The sequence below is a fragment of the Aulonocara stuartgranti genome (genome assembly GCF_965226115.1).
Source record: "Aulonocara stuartgranti genome assembly, chromosome: 13".
Classification (NCBI taxonomy): domain Eukaryota; kingdom Metazoa; phylum Chordata; class Actinopteri; order Cichliformes; family Cichlidae; genus Aulonocara; species Aulonocara stuartgranti.
In genome coordinates, this window is record NC_138949.1 from 25,068,079 (window position 1) to 25,088,267 (window position 20,189).

General features: G+C 41.1%; 1 protein-coding gene across 2 annotated transcripts in view; it reads left to right on the forward strand.

Annotated features, from left to right (window-relative positions):
* Positions 1 to 20,189, forward strand: part of camkmt (calmodulin-lysine N-methyltransferase) — a gene marked incomplete at its 5' end in the record, with an annotated part of 118,472 nt that overhangs the window by 74,807 nt on the left and 23,476 nt on the right. For both annotated transcript variants that reach the window (XM_082557921.1, XM_082557922.1), the window contains 5 exons: positions 8,519 to 8,579; positions 9,888 to 9,939; positions 12,452 to 12,515; positions 16,246 to 16,312; positions 18,898 to 18,972. In XM_082557921.1, the coding sequence (XP_082414047.1) occupies positions 8,519 to 8,579; positions 9,888 to 9,939; positions 12,452 to 12,515; positions 16,246 to 16,312; positions 18,898 to 18,972 (319 nt within the window). The remainder of the gene's footprint in view (positions 1 to 8,518; positions 8,580 to 9,887; positions 9,940 to 12,451; positions 12,516 to 16,245; positions 16,313 to 18,897; positions 18,973 to 20,189) is intronic.

Consider the following 20,189-nt stretch of genomic DNA (forward strand, 5'->3'; position numbering starts at 1 on the left):
AAAAAACACATCACTAAAAACACAATAAGCAGAAGAAACCTAATACTCCACAAACTACTATTTAATCAAATTCATTCGGTTTTATTTATAAACTAGCAATTCACAATAAAAGTGGTTTTGACGCACTTTATAAAGCAAGGCTAAGATCTTACAATGTTAGATATAACCCAGTCAATAAGATACCCTGTGAGCGAGCACTTGGTATCGGTGGGGAGGAAGAACTCCCTTTTAACAGGAAGAGATCTCTATGAGAATCAGGCTGAGGGAGGTTTTGGGGGTTGAGATAGAAAGAAAAGGAGAGCATAGAGAGATTATGAGGCTAGAATGAATCAAATTCTTGATTAACAAACTGTTTATGAGGAGTGAAAGTCTGCACACTGTGAATATAACTTTTTCTTTTTTTAAATAGCTGTCTTTTTGTCAATAGTGGATGTATGGTGGCAATATATATAAAATATACTATAGTATATGGTAAATGGTAAATGGCCTGTATTTGTATAGCACTTTACTAGTCCCAAAGGACCCCAAAGCGCTTTACACATCCAGTCATCCACACATTCACACACATATTATTTAAAAAGTAATTAAATTTTTGTATGAGGTACTACTCACTACATACAATATATATGTATGTGTGTGTGTGTGATTTTGTTAATCCACAGCTGATAAAACGAACTAGAAGCAGGTCACCTGTGCCTCAGGGTGATGCCATGCACAGACAGAAGCACCCATACTCACAAATGCTTGCATCGTTGTGAAGAATCTTTGTTGGTCTGTTTCTGGCTTTCTTAACCATTTTACTTTCACCCTCTCTCTGATTCTCTCTTTCACCCACACAAACAGAGAGCATACATGCACACAGCTATGTGGTCTTATGAACTGTGTTTACCCTGCCTATGCTGGCTGGGGTAATCCTGGCCTTCACTAAAGTGGCCATGTGAGAGGACAGATTGTCAGTTGATCATGGCCAGCCGAGAGCCTTATCCCTTATTGGATCGGCCATGGAGGAGGCTTAGGAATTATCTGAGGCTTCGCTTAATGTGGAGACAGATCACCACCAGAGAGCCACAGAGTCTGAAGACATACTAGGCCTGAGGGGAGAGAAAGACACTGTGTGTGTGTGTGTGTCTGCTTGTGTGTATAAGAGAGTAACAGAGAGGTGTGTGTATCAGTATGTAGTAGTGTGTGCGTGCACAAAGCAAAATCATGGCCCACTTAACCCCCATCTTGACACCTCCACCACTCCCTGCCCAGAGTCTATTTTTTTCATCATCCATTCCTCTCTTTCTTACCTCTCTCCCTCCTATGCCCTTTCTCATTCCCATACCTCTCTTTCTCTGTGTTGCACTTTTCCGCCTCTTCATCACTTCTTCGTTTTCCTTACTTGTGTCGCGTTCTGTCATTACTCAACAGATGCTTTATGACCTGACTTTCTAACCCCATATCCATCACTTCTTCATATTTCTTCCTACCCAGTTCATGTCACTGCTCTTTTACACTCCTCATTTTCCCAACACATCCCTCTCAACTCCATTCATCATCATCTTCTTATGCATCCTCCTGTTTTCCCTTTATTTCATCTTTTACTCATGCTATCCTCTTGATAGTCCTATACAGGAGTATTCTGTCCTCAGCAGGAAACCCGGCAGTGGCAGATGAAAGAAATGTGAAAACAAACATTTTATTTCCTTGAGTGAAAGGAAAGCAAGCTAAATTTCTGCTTGTTAAGGAAAACTGTTTACCAGTCCCTCATATCTCATCACACTCCAGTGTTGCAAAGACAAATATACAGCCCCTTGCACACACACCAGTATATGATTAGGTTGGTTGTCTTATAACTAAACTGACCTTTATCATGCTAAAAGAAGAGATGACTGAAAACCCAACTAACTGCAAAGAGCTTGACTTGAATGAATGAACTTGAGTGAATGTTTACACAGTCTGAAAAGCAGCAGTTTAGATTGTTTTCAGCACCAGCTAACTTAAGCAGATCTTGTTATCTTTCAAATGAAAGTGTTCCGGCAGTGTTTAATTAATTCTTGGTATTGAGAACAGAGTAAAAGCCTCGTCTCAAGTACTGTTAGCTTATCTTGGCTTAGTTAGATGATAATACCTGGATCCCCTTTGAGATACTTGAAATAACCCTTTAGCTAAGTTTCCTGGCCTCAAAATACCTCAAGAAGATGCAGAGGACACAGGCAGGGAAAGGGTACCTGGGTTACCAGGTTACCTTTCCTAGACTGCTGCCACCTGGAAAGGCAGCACCAAGAAAACAGCAGGATAGATGGATAATTCTATCCCTGTGCGTGTGATTACTGACTGAAGCCAGATTAGCGCTGCCGTAAGTTGTGTAGTAACTGGGGTCAGTTAGTGGTCACCAGAATGAAAACAAATGAAGACAGTGCTGATATACATTAGATTCAGTGCATTGTAGAAACTAACATTTCAGCAGGACCTTCACCTCATGGAATATTAACGTGGTGAATATTTTATTTTATAAAGGGTCCATAGGGTTATGTTTGCAATCAAGCATGTCTTTGGCCAACGTTTTAAGAAAAGTTAAAAACTACAAAAATGTTTTTATCCAACGCATTTTTGCATGTTATGTTTTCTTCATTGAAAATATGTATTTCTGGCTTTGGTGGTGTACATTTGGTGGCTATATAATTACATTATAAATGTAATCTTAAACAAACTGCTGTGTTCTGGGATGCAGGACTGTGCAAAAGTCATGAACCCCCATTTCGATTTTTCTAGGAAAATAGGAAATTGTTCCAGTAATTTGAACATGTTTCTATTGAAACATGTTCAAAAATATATAGAAATGCAGTATATAGAGTTCTTGCAGTTCTAATGAGCTTGAAAGGCAATTTTTGTTATAATAACCCATATTCTTCAAAACAGCTGGCAAAATGTCTTGTGATTTCTTTAAGAAGTCACCAGGATGTCTGTCTCCACGTTGGTTGAGTGTGGAGTAAGTGCATATGAGAGCATGAGGGTGGGAATGGATGTTGTATCTGTGTGTGCCTGTATGTCTGTGTCTATATGTCAGGTTGGGTGTCAGGCGCCACCTCTCTGGGGACATCTCAGGCCCTCCAAGGTATGGAGGCCTATCTCCCCCTACCACCACTTCCCCTGCCAGTGGCGGTCCCCCTCGGACATCGGTGCGTTGGTGGCTCTTTGTGTCCGGGGGTGGGCGTCCAGGTACACACCGGCTCACTCCTTGGCGGCCGCTTATCGGGGCCTGGAGCCTGGGGCTCGCTCGGGCCACTTCGGAGGTGGGGTGCCCCCGGCCTCTCGGCCTGGGGCTCGGTCACTCAGGCGCGGCTGGCTGCCGGCGGAGCTCACGGGCGCGTCACTGCAACTCCCCCTGGCTTCTGCTCCGCGGCTGCTGGGTGAGCCCTCATCTGGGACTCTCCTCAGCTCTTTCTGGGACAATGGCGCGGCTGCCCCTCTGTTGGTCTTCCTTGGTCTCTTGTGTTCTGGGGGCCTCTGGATGTCTGGAGTTTTGATCTCCTCCACACCTGCTTCACGCCCTGGAGGACGGGGCTGTGGCCCCCCCACACCCTCTAGCAGATTATTACATGAAGGAACCTTTTAAAAAACAAGCGCGTCCATGCTCACAGGTGTACACACGGGTGATCACACCCACAAACTACACCCTTTTTGGCTCCTACCTCAAAGCACACTGTGTTCTGTTGATCTTATGTGCTGCACAATAATGTTTAATATTTAGTATTTACTGTCATATTCCCATATATCATTGTGATGTTGTTTATTCTATTACTCTTGTTCTCTTCTGCTTGTTTTCTTTTTTCTTTCTCAGCAGGTGATCCAGGTGATTGATATATGCATTTTTTTTCTCTGCCCGTTCTGTTGGTTTTTGTCTTTTGCCCCTCTCCCCCGTCCCTCTTCTCAGCTGTTTCTCTTTCCCTCTTTCTTTCTCCCCTTCTTTCCCCCAGTCAAGTCTGTCCCGTATTCAGTAAGTGAAAATAAAATAAACAATAAAAGGTGAATCAAATGGACCATTACGGCAAGGCTGGGATGGTCAATTTGGTAAAGTAAATCCGTTGGGCATCTTTCTTTGCCTTTAGACAACAATTCTGATGGCAAAAGAGCCAAACGGGACAGGCAAAAAAAAAAAAGAAGTCACCAGGAATACTCCTCTGTGCTTCGTGAATGACATTTAAAGCTCTTCTTTGGATGTTGGCTTCCTTTTGTTCTGTTTTATATCAAGATATCAATAATGTTGAGGTCTAGGCTCTGGGAGGCTAAATCATGACTGATAGTATTGCATTGTATGTTTTTACTGTACCGGCAGAGTGTTTGTGATCGCTGCCATGCTGAAAAATGAAGCTATTGTCAATCAGATACTTTCCAGATGGGGTTGCATGATGGATCGAAATCTAAATGTACTTTCCTGTATTCATAGTTCCACTAATATTCACAAGATCCCCAACACCACTGGCTGAATTGCCAGAAAGCCCCAAACCATGACAAAGCCTCCACTGTGTTTTGTACATGGCTGTAGACACTGGTTGTACCGCTCTCCCAACATCCGCCATACATTTGGAACACGATTTGAACCAAAGATTTCATACTTGGATTCATCACTCCACACAACATGTTCCCACTGTTTTCCAACCCAGTTCTCATTTCATTCGTTAAGAATTCCTTAAGCTAATTGACAGCCTCACTTACTCTGGTGAACAATAGATCAACTGAAGGCTTAGAAACATTTCTCAAGTTTTGCTTTGCTGGATTCTTTCCAATTTCAGAGACCTAACTTTCAAATATCGTTCATCTGCTATAGATAGTTTTTCAGGGTTGTCGCTTCTGCTTTTGTCCTCCTTAGTTCAATTTCCTTAGTTTTTTTTTTAAGGACATGCTGTGCACCAAGCGGAGATAGCAGAGATATTCTAGCTAATAACTCTTTGGCAATCTCCTTATTGGTGCAGAAATGCTCATTTATGCCTGTCAAACAACATTTTTCATAGATTTAACTAAAGAAATGGGAACATTTCTGTTCCATTTGCCTCTCATAAAAACCAACTACTATTAACATAGAGCTTAAAGATCCAACTGAATTAAGAATTGTCTTTGTCTGTTATGTATAGACACAGTGTTGGGTCATCCAATGAGTTATGTGTCTTTATTATGCTTGAACGATTGATAGGTCAGTGTTAAGTAGCTTAACAAACAAAAACGAGCAACTGTATGGAGAACAACAAGAAAAATAAAAGAAACTCAGCAGGAACACTTCAATGATATATAGAAGTAAAATTGGAAATTCCCCTCTGCAAATTTCATATATGCACAGAGTTTTTAGATGAGAAAAATGCTTTATATTAACCTGAGTGACCACATGACATCTTACAGAGTGATCGTGCCAAACACACAGTCCCGTAGCCACACATATGGTTTTCAGGATAATAGTAGTGACACACACACACACACACACACACACACACACACACACACACACACACACACACCTGGACTGCTTTCTTACTTCATCTAGTAATTGAAGGTGGGAAATAATTTCATTATCCTGAGTAGGAAGAGTAATCTGTTCTCTGCTCTTGATCCCTTCATTTCCTACAGTGCACCTCGACCTAGGAGGCACACACACAAAAACAGATGCCACATACTTATCACACATGCAAGCACACATAGTTCTTATCACCTTGGGCTATTAATGTTATTGGAGTTGGGGATTAACCATCAGAGTCACATATTGCTTTACAAAGCTGTATTACCCAGTGGTGTCTTACTCTCACAAACATGTGTGCGCACTTTTGCAGTACATATGCACATAACCTTGTATGAATAGACTTTGTTGTGTGAGGGAGTGTGGGCAACAGTTACAGGACTGGCTCAATAAAAGTGATGAAAGTGGGGATTTTACATTATTGTGATTGAACTGAACTCTTAGATACTCTGTTGACTGGTGTTATTTTCTATATAGAAAAGTGACACATAGTCTTTTACGGTGGAAAGATTTGTCATGATTTGTGTACATGATCAGAAGCCAGCAGCTGATGAAAGTGTGAAGAGCCTAATTTTTACTTCTGCTTTTAGTAGCACATACCCACTTTAATGTTACATTACCACCCTCTACTGTTCATCTGCTCAAGATGTTCTGGTTGACCCTTTATGTCAAGTGTCATCTGTTGACATAGAGGGAAGGGGCTAAACTGTTATTTGACGGGGCTAAGGTCTGGGTTCTCATGCTATAAAATATAATGTGAGCATACAATCAGAAAGAAAAGGATCAAAGTTGAAGGGAGAACTGCGATGCTTCTGAAGACAGACAATATCCAGTATAATGTGTATATATATTTTACAGTGTGTTATTTTAACCAAATTCCTTGCAAAGATAAACCCACAATGAGCTTCATCGTTGCTCTAGCTGACCCTTTTCTTTATTGGCACAGCCTGGAGCTGCAGTTTATGTCACATACAATGTCCTCATGCTGAAAACACTCACAATATGGTACAAAATTGTTTATCGTATGAAAAACTGTGAGCTGTGGAACTGGCTCCCAGTTTGGATTCAGGAGATAGACAATCTCTCTGCTTTTAAGATTAGGCTTAAAACTGCTTTTTGATAAAGCAAATAATTGGGGCTGGATCAGCTGACTCTGAATCCTTCCTTAGTTATGCTGCAATAGGCCCAGGCTGCTGGGGTCTTCCCATAAAGCACTCTTCACGCACCTTTTATCAACACCACTCTGCATTAGTTATTATAAATCTCTGACTCTCTTCCACAGTGTGTCTTTTGCCCTGTCTTCCTCCCACCGGTCACAACAGATGATTGCCCCTTCTTGATCCTGGTTATTCTGGAGGTTTCTTCCTGTTAAAAGGGAGTTTTTTCTTCCCACTGTCACCACGTTCTCGCTCACAAGGGGTTGTCTGATTGTTGCAAACCCTATATAGACCCTTGAGGTGACTGTTGTTGTGATTTGATGCTATATAAGTAAAATAGAATTGAACTGAACTGAAAATTTTATCATACATTTTTTTTCCACTGCTGTTTGAGTAAACCTACTCAGCTTCTTGAGTAAATTATTTGTTATCTAAATTAATGATGGCTAACACAATTTTAACTTTTAAGAGTAAAACTAGATTAATAATGAGAAAATGTCACATAACAGTTACTTGCATGACGAGCTCCAGCATTGCTCTACCTTTGTGCCACTGACCAGCGTGTTGCCTGACAGCATAAAGTTTTCCATACTGTGTGGCCAGCTCCTGAGTAAAGGGGAGTAACAGATGAAATTTAAAATGTCACCGTATTTCAGCCTTGAATGTCTTGACACTTTCTAGAAGTGTAGCTACTCTGGCTGTCATTGTATTTTTATGTGTGTGTGTGTGTGTGTGTGTGTGTGAGATGTAGAAAGCGTGTTTTTTCCCCTTTTTTTTAATGGGGGAAAGGAATATTTGGACATTTTATCAATAGGCATTATTAAATCCTGCTTGCTTGAGCTAATCTTGGCAGACCGGAGCGAGAGGAAAGAGAGAGAGTTAGAGCGAGAGCGGGTGAGAGAGGTAGCCATAGAGAGGGAGAGCGAGAGAGCAGTGATGTCTACCCCATGAGGTGAACAGAGACCGCCTGTAAGCCGCTTATTATATCGACTACCACCTTTTCTCTCTCCTCCTCCTCCGTTCCTCCCCTCCCCAGTTTTCTCTCGTTACCTCGCTCATTTTCTATCTCTGTATCCCTCGCTTGCTTGCTTTCTGAAACTCATTCTATATCCCCTCATTCTCTATTTTAAACAACTCCCTCATACAAATCTGCGCACGCAAACACACAAGCACACGCTCATACACACAAATTCACATGTGCCCACAAATACACACAGACAGCACCAAGGCGAACCTTCTTGTTCAAAGCCAGAAGCAAAAAGCTGAAGTTTTATTCAAATGAATGTTTACTTCTTCTACTGCCAAGATGTGTGTATTTGTCACCGGGTATATATGTGTATGCTGAGAGAGAGGGGGAACGGTACAGAGGATGCAAGTGTGCACGTTTTAGTGTGCGTTACATGCACGGCAGAAGAAGAAGGGCTGACAGTAGGTGATAAGCCAGACAGGCCTGCACGCTGTGATTATCACCCACTGGACCCCCTGTCACATACACATACGCGCACATTCAGGCACACACACTTGCATACACAGTGCCCAATGAGAGAGAGTGTGTGGCAAGGATTTAGGATAGGACAGACGTGGAGACAGACAAACAGACAGAGAAGCCTTGGATCACAGGCAAGGTGGAAAGCACAAGAGAAGCAAATGAACAGAGACTGGAGAAAAAAAACAATGCATCCAATTATGTTTCACTGAACACTCATTGTTTTTTTTGGGTTTTATGTATCAATATTCATTTCTTTTAATGTTTTGGTAAAGATATCAAAGCGTTTTATCACTGTAGATATGCAAGATAGACGTTTGTAACATGTAACACCAGTCAGGCGTTGTAAATAACATGCTCTGTCTTGGTCTCTCTCTGATATAGGTGTGTGGCCATCTGAAGAGGTGATGGCGCATTACTGTCTGCAGAAACGTCACATGTTCAAGTGAGTTTTTCCTCTCTTTAGATCTACTCACTTCATCGACAAACAACTCACCTGTTTCCCCAAATGCACAAAAGCTAACAGCAGTTATAAGTTCTGTAGTATGACATCAGTAAAATATTTACAACTTAAACGTTCATTTTTATTTTATTGTAAAGAAGTGAGGTATTCAGAAAGATCTTCTGCAGCATATATAACTCCCTACTTTCAACCATATTTTTCTACATGAATACCCCACGTATGACAGGAAGCTGTTTTATGATAATGAAACAAAAAGAGCACCATCATTCTTTCTCTGAAACATTTTGGAAAGCAATACTTTCTTTTTTGCACTGACAGATTGTTAAGCTACAATAGAGAAATAATAGAAATCTGACTTTAAAATGTGTCTACTCTTCAGTAAAATTAAGGAGAAAATTGAAATTACAAATCACTTCCAGGAAGGTGGAGGAAAGTAAAGTAGAAGTGGGAAGGGTAACACATTTAATACACCAGAATATTTCTGTTGTTCTACTTTGAGATTTAAGTAATATTTTAATTGACCTTTTAACAGTGCAGAGTTTTACAAGTTCATAAATTTAATTGGCAGAAAATCAGTCTGAAACACGGGCTTTCTGAAAGTCACTCAAATGTAAATCAGACTTACACCTGCAGTAAATGTTTGGACCTTTCTGTGCAAATCTGTTGTTCTGTGCTGCTCTTTCCCCTGCTCTTGTCTGCTGAGCATCGGCCTGCCCTGTGGCACAGGGCTGAAAAGCACCCAGGCACTTTTGATTTCCACTCAAGGTGGAACGTCACCCTTTGATTTCCTGTTTTAACATTCAAGAGGCGGGAGGCAAGGAAGAGAGGGGTATTGATCAGAGCAGCGAAGTGAAGGTCAGCAAGCGAGGCAGGGAGGGATGAAAGAGGACAGTGGTTGAGATGGAGGGGAAGGGAGATGAAAGGAGGAAGAGGATGGAAAGAGGGGTTGAGTGAGCATCCGAGCTACAGGACTCTGGGTGTCTGGTGTGGATGTGTGTGTGTGTATTCCTCAGATTTCCCGCTGATTGAGCTTGTGCTTCTCAGTGTTCAATATTCAGCTTTCAGGTTGATGGTTGAATTGATATTTCTTACCCTGCTGTGTTTCCCGTGTGTGTGTGTTCTAGAGTTTGTATGATAGTATGCGTGTGTGCGCGAGTGTGTATCTACATCTGTGTGCATCTACTGTACAGTATGAACTCAAGTGTGTGTTTTAGTACTAAACTGCTGGTTTGGCTCAGCAAAGTGAATCTCACTCCAACTCGTCTCTCTCTTTTTTCATCTGTCTCTCAGGGGTGCAGTGTGTGAGTTAGGAGGAGGTATGACTTGCCTTGGTGGGCTCATGGTAAGTGAGATACACACAGATATTTCTGTGAGAGAAATAGCTTGGCTTGCCTAATGAAACCAACCCTCACCGATCAATACACACACAGCATGTGCACGGAGTATCCATACCTATTCAGACACTATCATTTACTGCTTGTGGGCATCTGTCTGTGTTTGTATATCTGTGTGTACCTTTACAGGTATATGCATACAAACTCTCTACTTAGATGATGTTAATTAAGTTAAGCACTACTGTTCAGAGTTAATAAAACAGCTTCTGCTTATGTTTAGCGCCCAACTGCCTGAACATCTCCACAGTATGTCCACACTGTCATTTAGGAGGACTCAGCAGTTAGAAAAATTTATAAATTTCATTCAAAATGTTATTCAGTACCAGACTATAGAGGTATTTTGCATTTCATGTGAAGTTTGCATGTCCTTCCTGTGCTCGTTCAGGGTTTCTCCCACAGTCGAAAACATGCTAGACTGATGCAGTTTGCCCAGCACCCTAAAAAAAGAAATTCCAAATCTTACATATTTATTTAAAAAAAATAAACCCACTGCAACTGAAAATGCATTTATGTAGCTCAACTAACATAGTTTATGTTACATGGAGAATTGTGAAGTTTATGAATTTGACAAAGACGATGTGAATGTTGTGAAAACATTATGATAACTGGATAATTTCAGCATGATATATACAATTTCATTTTGCATGTCAGCAAAAATATTCATTCCAACTGCAACTCAGGTATTTACAAACACTCACACACACACACACACGCACACACACACACACACTGCAGGTGTGCTGCAGTCTGTCAGCCATAGGGTTTATTAGCAAGGGCCTTAAGGGCTTCTCCACATAGCAGGCGTCAGCGTCCCATCGATCTGTTAGGTGCCATTCTATGTGTGCGTGTGTGTGTGTGTTTGAAAGCTGGGTTTTATCTCTTGCCAGTCAATACACCATGTTTTGACATTGGTGGCTTGAGATGGAATCCTTCCTTCACACCTCTCCTTCTCCTCGTCCCTCTTTCATCCGTCACTGACACCACATTCACCACATGTTGTCCATGTGAGCACTGATTTTTTTCCCCCTCCTTTGTTTTCAGTTTACTTTCTTTATAATTATTTTGCTCTAGATTAAAATGCCAAAAATGCCAAAAGCAACAATATGTTTACATATACAACAGGAGAAACGTACATCTTATAATCCTAGACTCTGCATTAGGTTGCGCTTTCATTGGACAGGTTTACATATTTGGTTTATGAGAAAAACGTATGAATACTGTATTTTACTAATTAGATGCACTTCATTTAGTACATAAAACAAAGTAAACTCTTTTTTTTTACTGTTAAAATGTGCAAGATTTTTGACTGGATGTCAGGTTAATTGGTGGGTAACAGCCTTTGTTTAGATGAAGATCCTTGTTATTATGCTACAGGATACCTTCACTTCACATGTTCAGCACACTGGATGGCAGAATATATTCCTCCAAAAGCAGTACATACCGTTCATGTGTGGTACGGTGGTGACAGCGGGTGGTAGGATGCTGCTCATGAACTGTCAGGTTGGGTTCCGTCTTTCAGTTCAATGCACTAGTTGAGCCTGAGGTGCCATCCTCTGTCTGAGCAGATGGTGGGACACACAGCACGCTGTGACCCTCTCACACAACCTTCAGGGTCAACATGTGTCGTGTGTTCTGTTTCAGAAAATCTTTGGTCTACTACATCATACAGCTTCTTTTTGCCATTTCAATCTTAGGATTTATATGCATACCACCACAATAACTACTTGCAGTTACACTCACCTGTGTGTATATGCACATACACACTCCTTAACAGAAATAGACAGCCTGACACACACCCACCGATATAATAAAAGCATTTGCAATGAAAAGAGAATGTGAAAGATGAGGTTATAGTAAAGCACACACCTCACTATCTATATCTCCCTCACGCAGAGACACGCGACGCGACGCAGCGCAGCGCAAAAGCTTTCTTTTCATTCTCTCGTCTCCCTCCATCTCTTTTCTCTTCGCCTCTCGCAGTCTACACTGCAAAGTTATATGAAGGGCATCAGGCAGGCCTGGCGAGCCGAGTGCAGAGTGACAGCGGCAAACGGAGTGATGGCTCGGCCTGATAAACACCCAGCGTCAAATGAAAAGGCTCTGCGCTTGCCATCATCCCCTGTCACAATGCAATTACTGAACAGAGTGATAGCAAGATAGCAGCCCCCACCGCTAGCCACAATGATAAAAGTATTGACTGATTTGATTGAATGATTAAAATAATGCAGACATAAAAATGGGGTGAAGATAGAGAGTGAAATGGCAGCGAGGAGAGGGAGCAATGGAGAGAAAGGGCGGGGAGGGCTGGGCTGCAAGAGTGAAGCTTTGTAGATATGGTTATGTCATTATTGTGTGTCTGTGTGTTCAGATGTTTGCGACATCTAAGAGTGCTTTTGGTTTTGTTCTTTTGTTCCATGTTGTTTCATTTCTCTGTCTCTTCCCTATCTCTCTGTTTCTCAGGTTGCCATTTGTGCTGACGTGACGGAAGTCCTGCTATCAGATGGGAATGAGAAGTCCATTCAGAGTATCCTTACATCGTCCTCCCCTCGCCTTCTCTTAACGTCTATCTCTTCATCTCGGCCTCGTTCCTCTACCTCATATTTATTTATCTGCAATCATACTTCTGTGAATTCTTTTTTTATTTTCCTGATGGGTTTTAAGTACACAGTTTCCCTTCCCATTCCCATTTTTTGATGTAATGTGATAAATCTACATGATATGCTGTAGATTACATGATATGGGAGACTTTCATATATTTAAAACATCAATTCTCGGACAATTTGACAATTGTGTAATTAAAAAAACAAATCCACAGATTGAAAAATTCTGTAAGCAAAACAGAAATGCTTCTGTATTTAAGGCAGTATAGTCAACAATTCTAAAACAGCTTCCACAATGATTGGTGCACCTACTAAACTAGCAGCTACGTGTGTATATACGCCAATTACATAACTGTAGTCAATTAAATACAGATATCCTAATCACAAAGTTTCTGCTTAAACCACTGCACCAGTTGTTACTGACAATTAAAAGCTGAAAACATTCTAATTAGCATGCTGCAATCTAAGCTGTCATTAATGCTAATGAAATATTCTAGTATTTTATTTTCTTCCATGCTGTGTGATCAAGACTTTTTCACTGGCACTGCTATAGCTACGAAGTGACTTTTTCGAGCGAGCGTGTCATATCCTTCATGTTCCAGCCTTGAAATCAAAGATTGGATTGTAGTGTGGAAGAATAGCCATCTACCTCTTTTATCTTTAGGCAAACGCAGCAGATGGGGCACCCACAGTGACAAATACCCAGCACTACTGCTCAAAATGGCATCTACCAATCCTAACTGCCTACAATACCAAGTTAAGAGCACAGTAATTGCCATCCTGTCAGAATTTGTTTAAGACTTCATCTAATGCTAAGGCTAGGGTTAGGGCTTGATGAGCATTTTAGAAGCAAGAACAATCAAGGTTTGTTAAAAATGTTTTTTTTGTGTGCGTGTGTGTGTTTGGTTAAGATTTAGGCCTATAATTAAGTTTTTAGGACAAATCTTTAGGTGAGTTTTTTGGCAACATTTGTTCACTGAGTGGGTTATTGATCAACTCTGTCAGTTTGCAAACCGTCTTGCTCTTCTTTTCTACTCTATATTTACACTTCTCCCTGTCTAATCTCCTTTGTAGCCCCTTGTTTTGCCTCTTTTCTTCCATCTCCTTTCATCATTCCTGTCATTTTTCTCCCATCCTCTCAGATCTTGCTTTATTCGCCGAGCAACTACACAGACAAAAAGAAGCTCTGACTCGCTGCAGTTGTTTCACAAAAGCAGGAAATATAAATACACATTTCTTCCCCATTGACCGATATGGCCATATTTAGCTCTGCTTACAATATCTCTGTCCCAGCCAGCTACAATGCTCCGTTAGTGATCACAATAAGACCAAACAATAACATTTTGGAGCCTGTAAAGCACACGCACACGCACACACACACATACACATACACACACTTGGGCACACAAACAATGCACCATTGACCGGCAGCTTTGTTTCACAGAACAAACACATAGAGGGAATTGTAAGTGAAATCATACCGAGAATGGATCGAACATACACTGAAAGAGAAAGAGGGGTTGAGAAAAATACATAATTTGTTCTGGGCTCAGCCAAATTGGCCCATTCACATACCGCAGGCACTGTGTGGTATTTCCTCTTGTAAAGGAAGCTGTTGGTCTTAGCCTTGTGCTAATGGCTACTGTTTATCTCACATGGCATTATTGTGCCGCTAGTGTTAGAATAGAAAACGATAAGGAATTGTGATAGGGTTCAGTTTTATGCAGTGAAATAGATGAGAAGATATGCAAGAACGAAATGTGAACTGATGACATTTAGATATATCTTGAGAATAGATTTTCCGTTTTTTCTTAGAAGTTGTTGACCTCATTTATAGTGCAGAAAGATACACAAATACACACCGACTATAGAGTGGAGAGCCTCTGTTGCTCTGACCTTGAATACTCATGCTGAAAATCAATGGAAATGTTCCATTAAGAATGATTGATGCATGTCATTGGCTGCTGCTTGTCTGCTTCTAGTGATGGGAGCAAATATTCTTCCACTTTAATGTTCAATAATACTCAAATCTCGCTCTTCAACTTTTTCCTTTTTATGTGTGTGCGTGCGTGCGTGCGTGTGCTTTCAACTGGTGTGTGTGTGTGTGCTGACCTCTCCTCTTGTGGTGTGCTGGTGATGAGATTACAGTAAGCTGCTCTGCTCTTTGCCCTTTCATCCCTATGCATAGCACACTCATGCACAGGTGTCCAGTATGTGTGTTTTGTGTTCATGCTAACCTACATATTATTGTGAATCCGTGTCCAGGAGAGGTCTTTGATTTTGAATTGACTCTCCAGCTATCAATCCGTGCATCAGCTTCTCATCCATCCCTGCTCTCTCTCTGTCTTTCTCTCTCTTCCTCGCTCGGTGCGCTCTGTCTTTGTCGATTGGATTTGTCTCAAGTCTTTGCAGGCTTTAAAGACAAGGAAATCCTAATTGAATTGCTTTGCAACTCCACAAGCCAGTGTATTAATAGACAACTTGACATCAATCACCCAGCCTTTGTGTGTCTTGGTGCGTGTGTGTGTGCATGCATATGAGAAGGACAGTGTGAGTTTTGTATCTGTGGTTAAAAGCCTTCCCATTGATCTAGCTAGAGGCTGCTGTGATCTGCTTCCGTAGACTGGCTCTCTTTCCCTGGAGATGATCTCTGCTCACTGAAGCTTTCTCCATGTAGATGCCTACCATATGTGGTTTTACCTAAAAAGGGTCTTAGAGTTTATCATTCCTGATGCACCTCTTTGGCTTTTGGCTTTGTACATTTCCAAAAACCTTAATATCTTTAAGTGGATCGTCACCAGTAGTTTAAATCTTTGAATTTTGCATTTTTAACAGACTTCCCACGTTTGCATTTAAAAAAAGAGTTTATAAAGTTCTAATGAACTTAAAAGTCAGTATTTGGTATGACAACTTTTATTCTTCAACACACCTCCAACTTTCTTAGAAAATCTCTTTTCTAATTTCTTTGGTCTTTAGGAAAAGTTCTCCAGGTCTCTTGTAGGACATTCAAAGCTCTTCTTTGTATGTTTGCTGCATTTTTTCCACTCTGTCCAGCCAATGACAAGCCTAAAGATAGAACTTAAAGTTGGTTCTATGCTAAGTTATCTATTATGTGTAGGCACAACATGGGTTTATGCTTTGAGTTAGGTGCCTTTTTTGCTTGAATGATTCATAGGTCAGTGTTAAAATGGCTTAACAATCAAAGTCACACACACAAATAAAGGACCTTCAGAAAGCCTGGAGAACTACTACTCAAGACCACCACAAAACTACAAGAAGGTTTGGCTCCTTGGAAGCAAAATACATAGAATTGAAGTCTGACTTGAAACTTCTATTTCTAAAAAAATATATTCTGATAAAAGTATTAAATAAAATCCAACAGAAGTTTTTACACCAGAAATTTCTATCGAAAAACTGCACTGTACACTATCTTGAACAATTAATTTCATGGATACAAATATTTCAGTTCTGCTCATGTTTCAATATGTATTTATGTCCTAATTGCAGTGATTTAGCACACACCCTTTGACTTTTTCCTTTCTCTCTGATCTACTCTTAGCATCTTTCTTTTATTTATTTTAGTTTTTTTATTGAATTGTATGTCCAGAGATTGAATCTTGTATGCTTCATCAATCCTTGACTGTGGCACGCCAGATGTTCGAGGGCTGGTTGAGAAAAACAGGCAAGCTGGAAAGTTTGGCTCAACATATGTATCTTCCAGGTAAGACCATTTTTTTACTTGCCTTGGCACTTTAATGCCATTTTATTGTGTGAATCTCAGAATTTTATCTTCAATAAATATGCCACTTAAAAAATGTTTATATGAAATGGTTAGTTACATACTGTAATACCCGTTCTTTAAGTGCAAAATATGTATATGCACACGCTTGTGGGATCATCAAAGAAAAAGACCCTCTTTGATAGGGGTTTCTCATCCGGAAACCAATGAGATAACTTTCCATTGCACACGCGCGCACACACACACAGACTCACACCTCATATGCAAGGACGGGCTAAAACGTAGTTAATTGTTGTCCCTGCCTTAAAAAGGCTTTTTTTCCATTGACTGACGATTTTGGTCCCCTACCTCTTCTCTCTCTTTCGCTGTCTCGCGTTTCTGCGCATATTTACATGAGTGGAAGATGGAGTGAAAAAGTAAACGTATAATTAGGCTACATTACTTTGATTGTTTTCTTTTCAGATTATGCCTGCTGTCATCTCTGCGCTGCAAGAGAGGGCGAAGGGCACGATGCGATTGTACAAGGGGATGGATGGGGAGGGGCATGTCGTGTGATGGTGTGCGCACATCCACGCATATGTGTGCGCGTGTGTTGGGACCGCCTGCTGTGATTCGAGATTGTGTTTCTAGCGGGGCCTAATGTTTTGTTTACTGAGTGTTAATAATGCCTAATTAATAATCCCCCAATCTGCCTGACAGTGTGAATAAGAGGAAGGGAAAATGGTGTGGAAGAAGAGATGGAGAGAAAAACGGAGCTCCTCTAACGGTACACGGTATCAGCACAGTCTTTATACAATCTCAAAGGCAAACTGGAGCATGAAAGAAATGGCATATCTAACTCTGGTAACCGACAACAAAAACTTAAACATCAATGCAGTTAGGCTCATAGCAGTGGCCAGTAATTGAGAAAGTAATTATTGAAATGCAGAGTCAGATACCACAGCCTGATGACTGAGGCTGGAAACCTGGCAAACCAGAGACCACAGAACCCTCAACCTGCATAAACAGCAAGAATTTTACTCTATTAAAACATGAAAAATGTGATATTTATGTTAGGGCAATCGTGGCTCAAGAGTTGGCAGTTCGTCTTGTAACCGGAAGGTTGCCGGTTTGAGCCCCGGCTTGGACAGTCTCGGTCGTTGTGTCCTTGGGCAAGACACTTCACCCGTTGCCTACTGGTGGTGGTCAGAGGGGCCGATGGCGCGATATGGCAGCCTCGCTTCTGTCAGTCTGCCCCAGGGCAGCTGTGGCTACAACTGTAGCTGCCTCCACCAGTGTGTGAATGTGAGAGTGAATGAATAGTGGAATTGTAAAGCGCTTTGAGGGCCCCGAAAAGCGCTGTATAGATTATTATTATTATTAAAATCTATCAGTGCCATAAACACACAGATATACGTTAATATCTGTCACTATCAACCAATGGCATCATCTACTGGTTTTGCCTTGAAACTGAGCTGGAGCCTAGAGAAGTTTTAGTCCAAATTCTTCAAAATATCAGAAGTGGCTGGAGTGGGGGGCATTACACTTGAAATCTGATTTGAGAACATGTTTAATGTGTATGGCAACATTAATATGTAAAGTACTGGACAAGGTTCCTCATTAATACCAAAAATTAATTTAAAAAAGTACATACAAATTGGGACTAGATAAGCAATTATCAGTGAAATATCTATCTTAATCCCTTGCAGATGTATGAGTCCAGCTAAATCAAGACGACAACATAATTAATGACCGGTGATTGTGGTGCCACAATCCCTGAATCCCAACAAACCAAAGTTCACAAAGAAACAGGATGACCTTCCTGGCTTGACCATCAGAACACTGACTACAGGCAGTGATTTTAGCTAAAGATGTCACAAGAATTGTGGATGAAAATTACTGACATTTTATTCCAGGTTAGAAGCTGATACCTTTTTATTAGTAACCCTCAATTGTATAGCACTTAAGGTACTGTTGTTCTAGTTTCGAACTGTGATGATTACTTTTTGAGGAGAACCTGCAGATGAATACATTAAATTACTACATACTGCATAGAGCCATGGGGGTATAAGCTCTCCCCGTTTCAAACAACAGCTCATCCAATCGTATGTATCTTCAAATGTATAGTGTTTTTTTTCTAGTGTGAATAGGGTTGAGTAGCATACGTTGTGTAAGGTGAAAACCATTTGGTGTCACTGCACTTTGTCAGTCATCGTATCTATCGAGCAAGAAAGAGGAGAGTGTGGATGTTGACTGGAAACCTCTATAGAGGTGGCCTTTAAGGGTGCATGTGTGTGTTCACATGGTATAAATGTCAAGTGTCATGTCAGAAGTCACCTCTCTTTACCTCACAGGTGACATGTCTTCCCTTCCTGATGCTTTCTCCAGGTCTCCTCTGAAGCAGAAAAACAGTGGGGGTCAGTAAGAGACCTGTCAGAGAGCAAGAAGCTCTAAAGGGAGCAGTGAGGGAAGAAAAAGGGAAAAAAAGAGGCTTTTGCTTGGTGTAGTGTTTTATCAGTACTGGTTGTCTTCTGTCACCTTCCCTTCAGATACTCAACTTTAGTCTCTCTTTTATGTGTGTGTTACAGGGTAGTAAGGTGGGACTGTGAGATGGATATTTCTGCACTGGAGGGTCACTTTGATTTCATCATGTGTGCAGACTGGTAGGTATACACACACACACACACACACACACACACACACACACACACACACACACAGAGCCAGTACATATACACGATCTGTGTGTGCGTTCATGACATTAATTTTCACTTCTGTGTGACAGTCTTTACATGGCCCCCCACCAGCGCCTGGACCTTCCCCTGCCTTGTCCACACACTCACATTCACACATACATGCATATGCTCAGACACCCGCCTGCCTCCATTTTACACCAAATTGCCTCGTTTTCTGCTTGGTGTCCCAGCAAATGGATGACTTAGGCAAATTGCAAATAATTGCATCTTGACAAGGAAGGAGACTCGGTAAGATAGAGAAAGAGTTGAGGGTGGATGGAGGGAGGAGCAGAAATGGAGATGGAAATGGAGAGATAGAGCAACATAAACATAACAATTAGCCCATCGGTCACTGAAATCTAGAGCTTCAGACAAATCGGGAACCACATCTTTTTTTTCTGCTTCAAGCTGGTGTTCCATAATAACCCAGTAAGATACTGTAATCCAGGTGTTCTTAGAGGAAACTGGGCCGCAGGGTTCTGTTTTCAGGTTGTCAAAAACTTCAACCCGATTTGCCTCCAACGCATCCACTGGTATGTGTGAATATGTGAATTTTTGCTAAAAGTATTGTGGCCTAGAAAATCAAGTGTTTGAATTAATGTGTGTGAGGATGGGTGAATGAGTAAGACAGTGCTCTGAGTGCTCAAACAGAGTAGAAAAGCATTGTGTGTACCAGTTCATACATACGCAAGAAGAATTAAAAAAAAAAAAGCTAACTGTCATTTGGAGTGTCAAGGCTTCTTTGAGTCGCTGTGAAACTTTCCGCTAAAACACTTCGCTACTTAATGTATGTTGGCAATGAAGTAGAATCTGTCAGGAGATAACACGTATGCTGTACCTGTCGCAGTGGCAACCCAACGTCTTCTAGTGGTTAAATGGATCCTCAAGATGAAACTTTAGGACTTTTGAACTTTGTTGTTCCAGAAAACTTTCAACCGGTGTGGAAGGTGATTATAAAATTGACAGAGAATTTGGCCTAAATAAAATTCAGTGAAGCCAAAAGATGCCCAGAGAAGAAAATACAGCGGGCTGTTTAGAAGGGGCGGGGCACTGCTGACATAGGCTGATGATACTATCCTGTGATTATGAACATTCAGAATACTGTCTGTTTGACATTTCAGCTTATGTCTGATAGGGGCAATGCA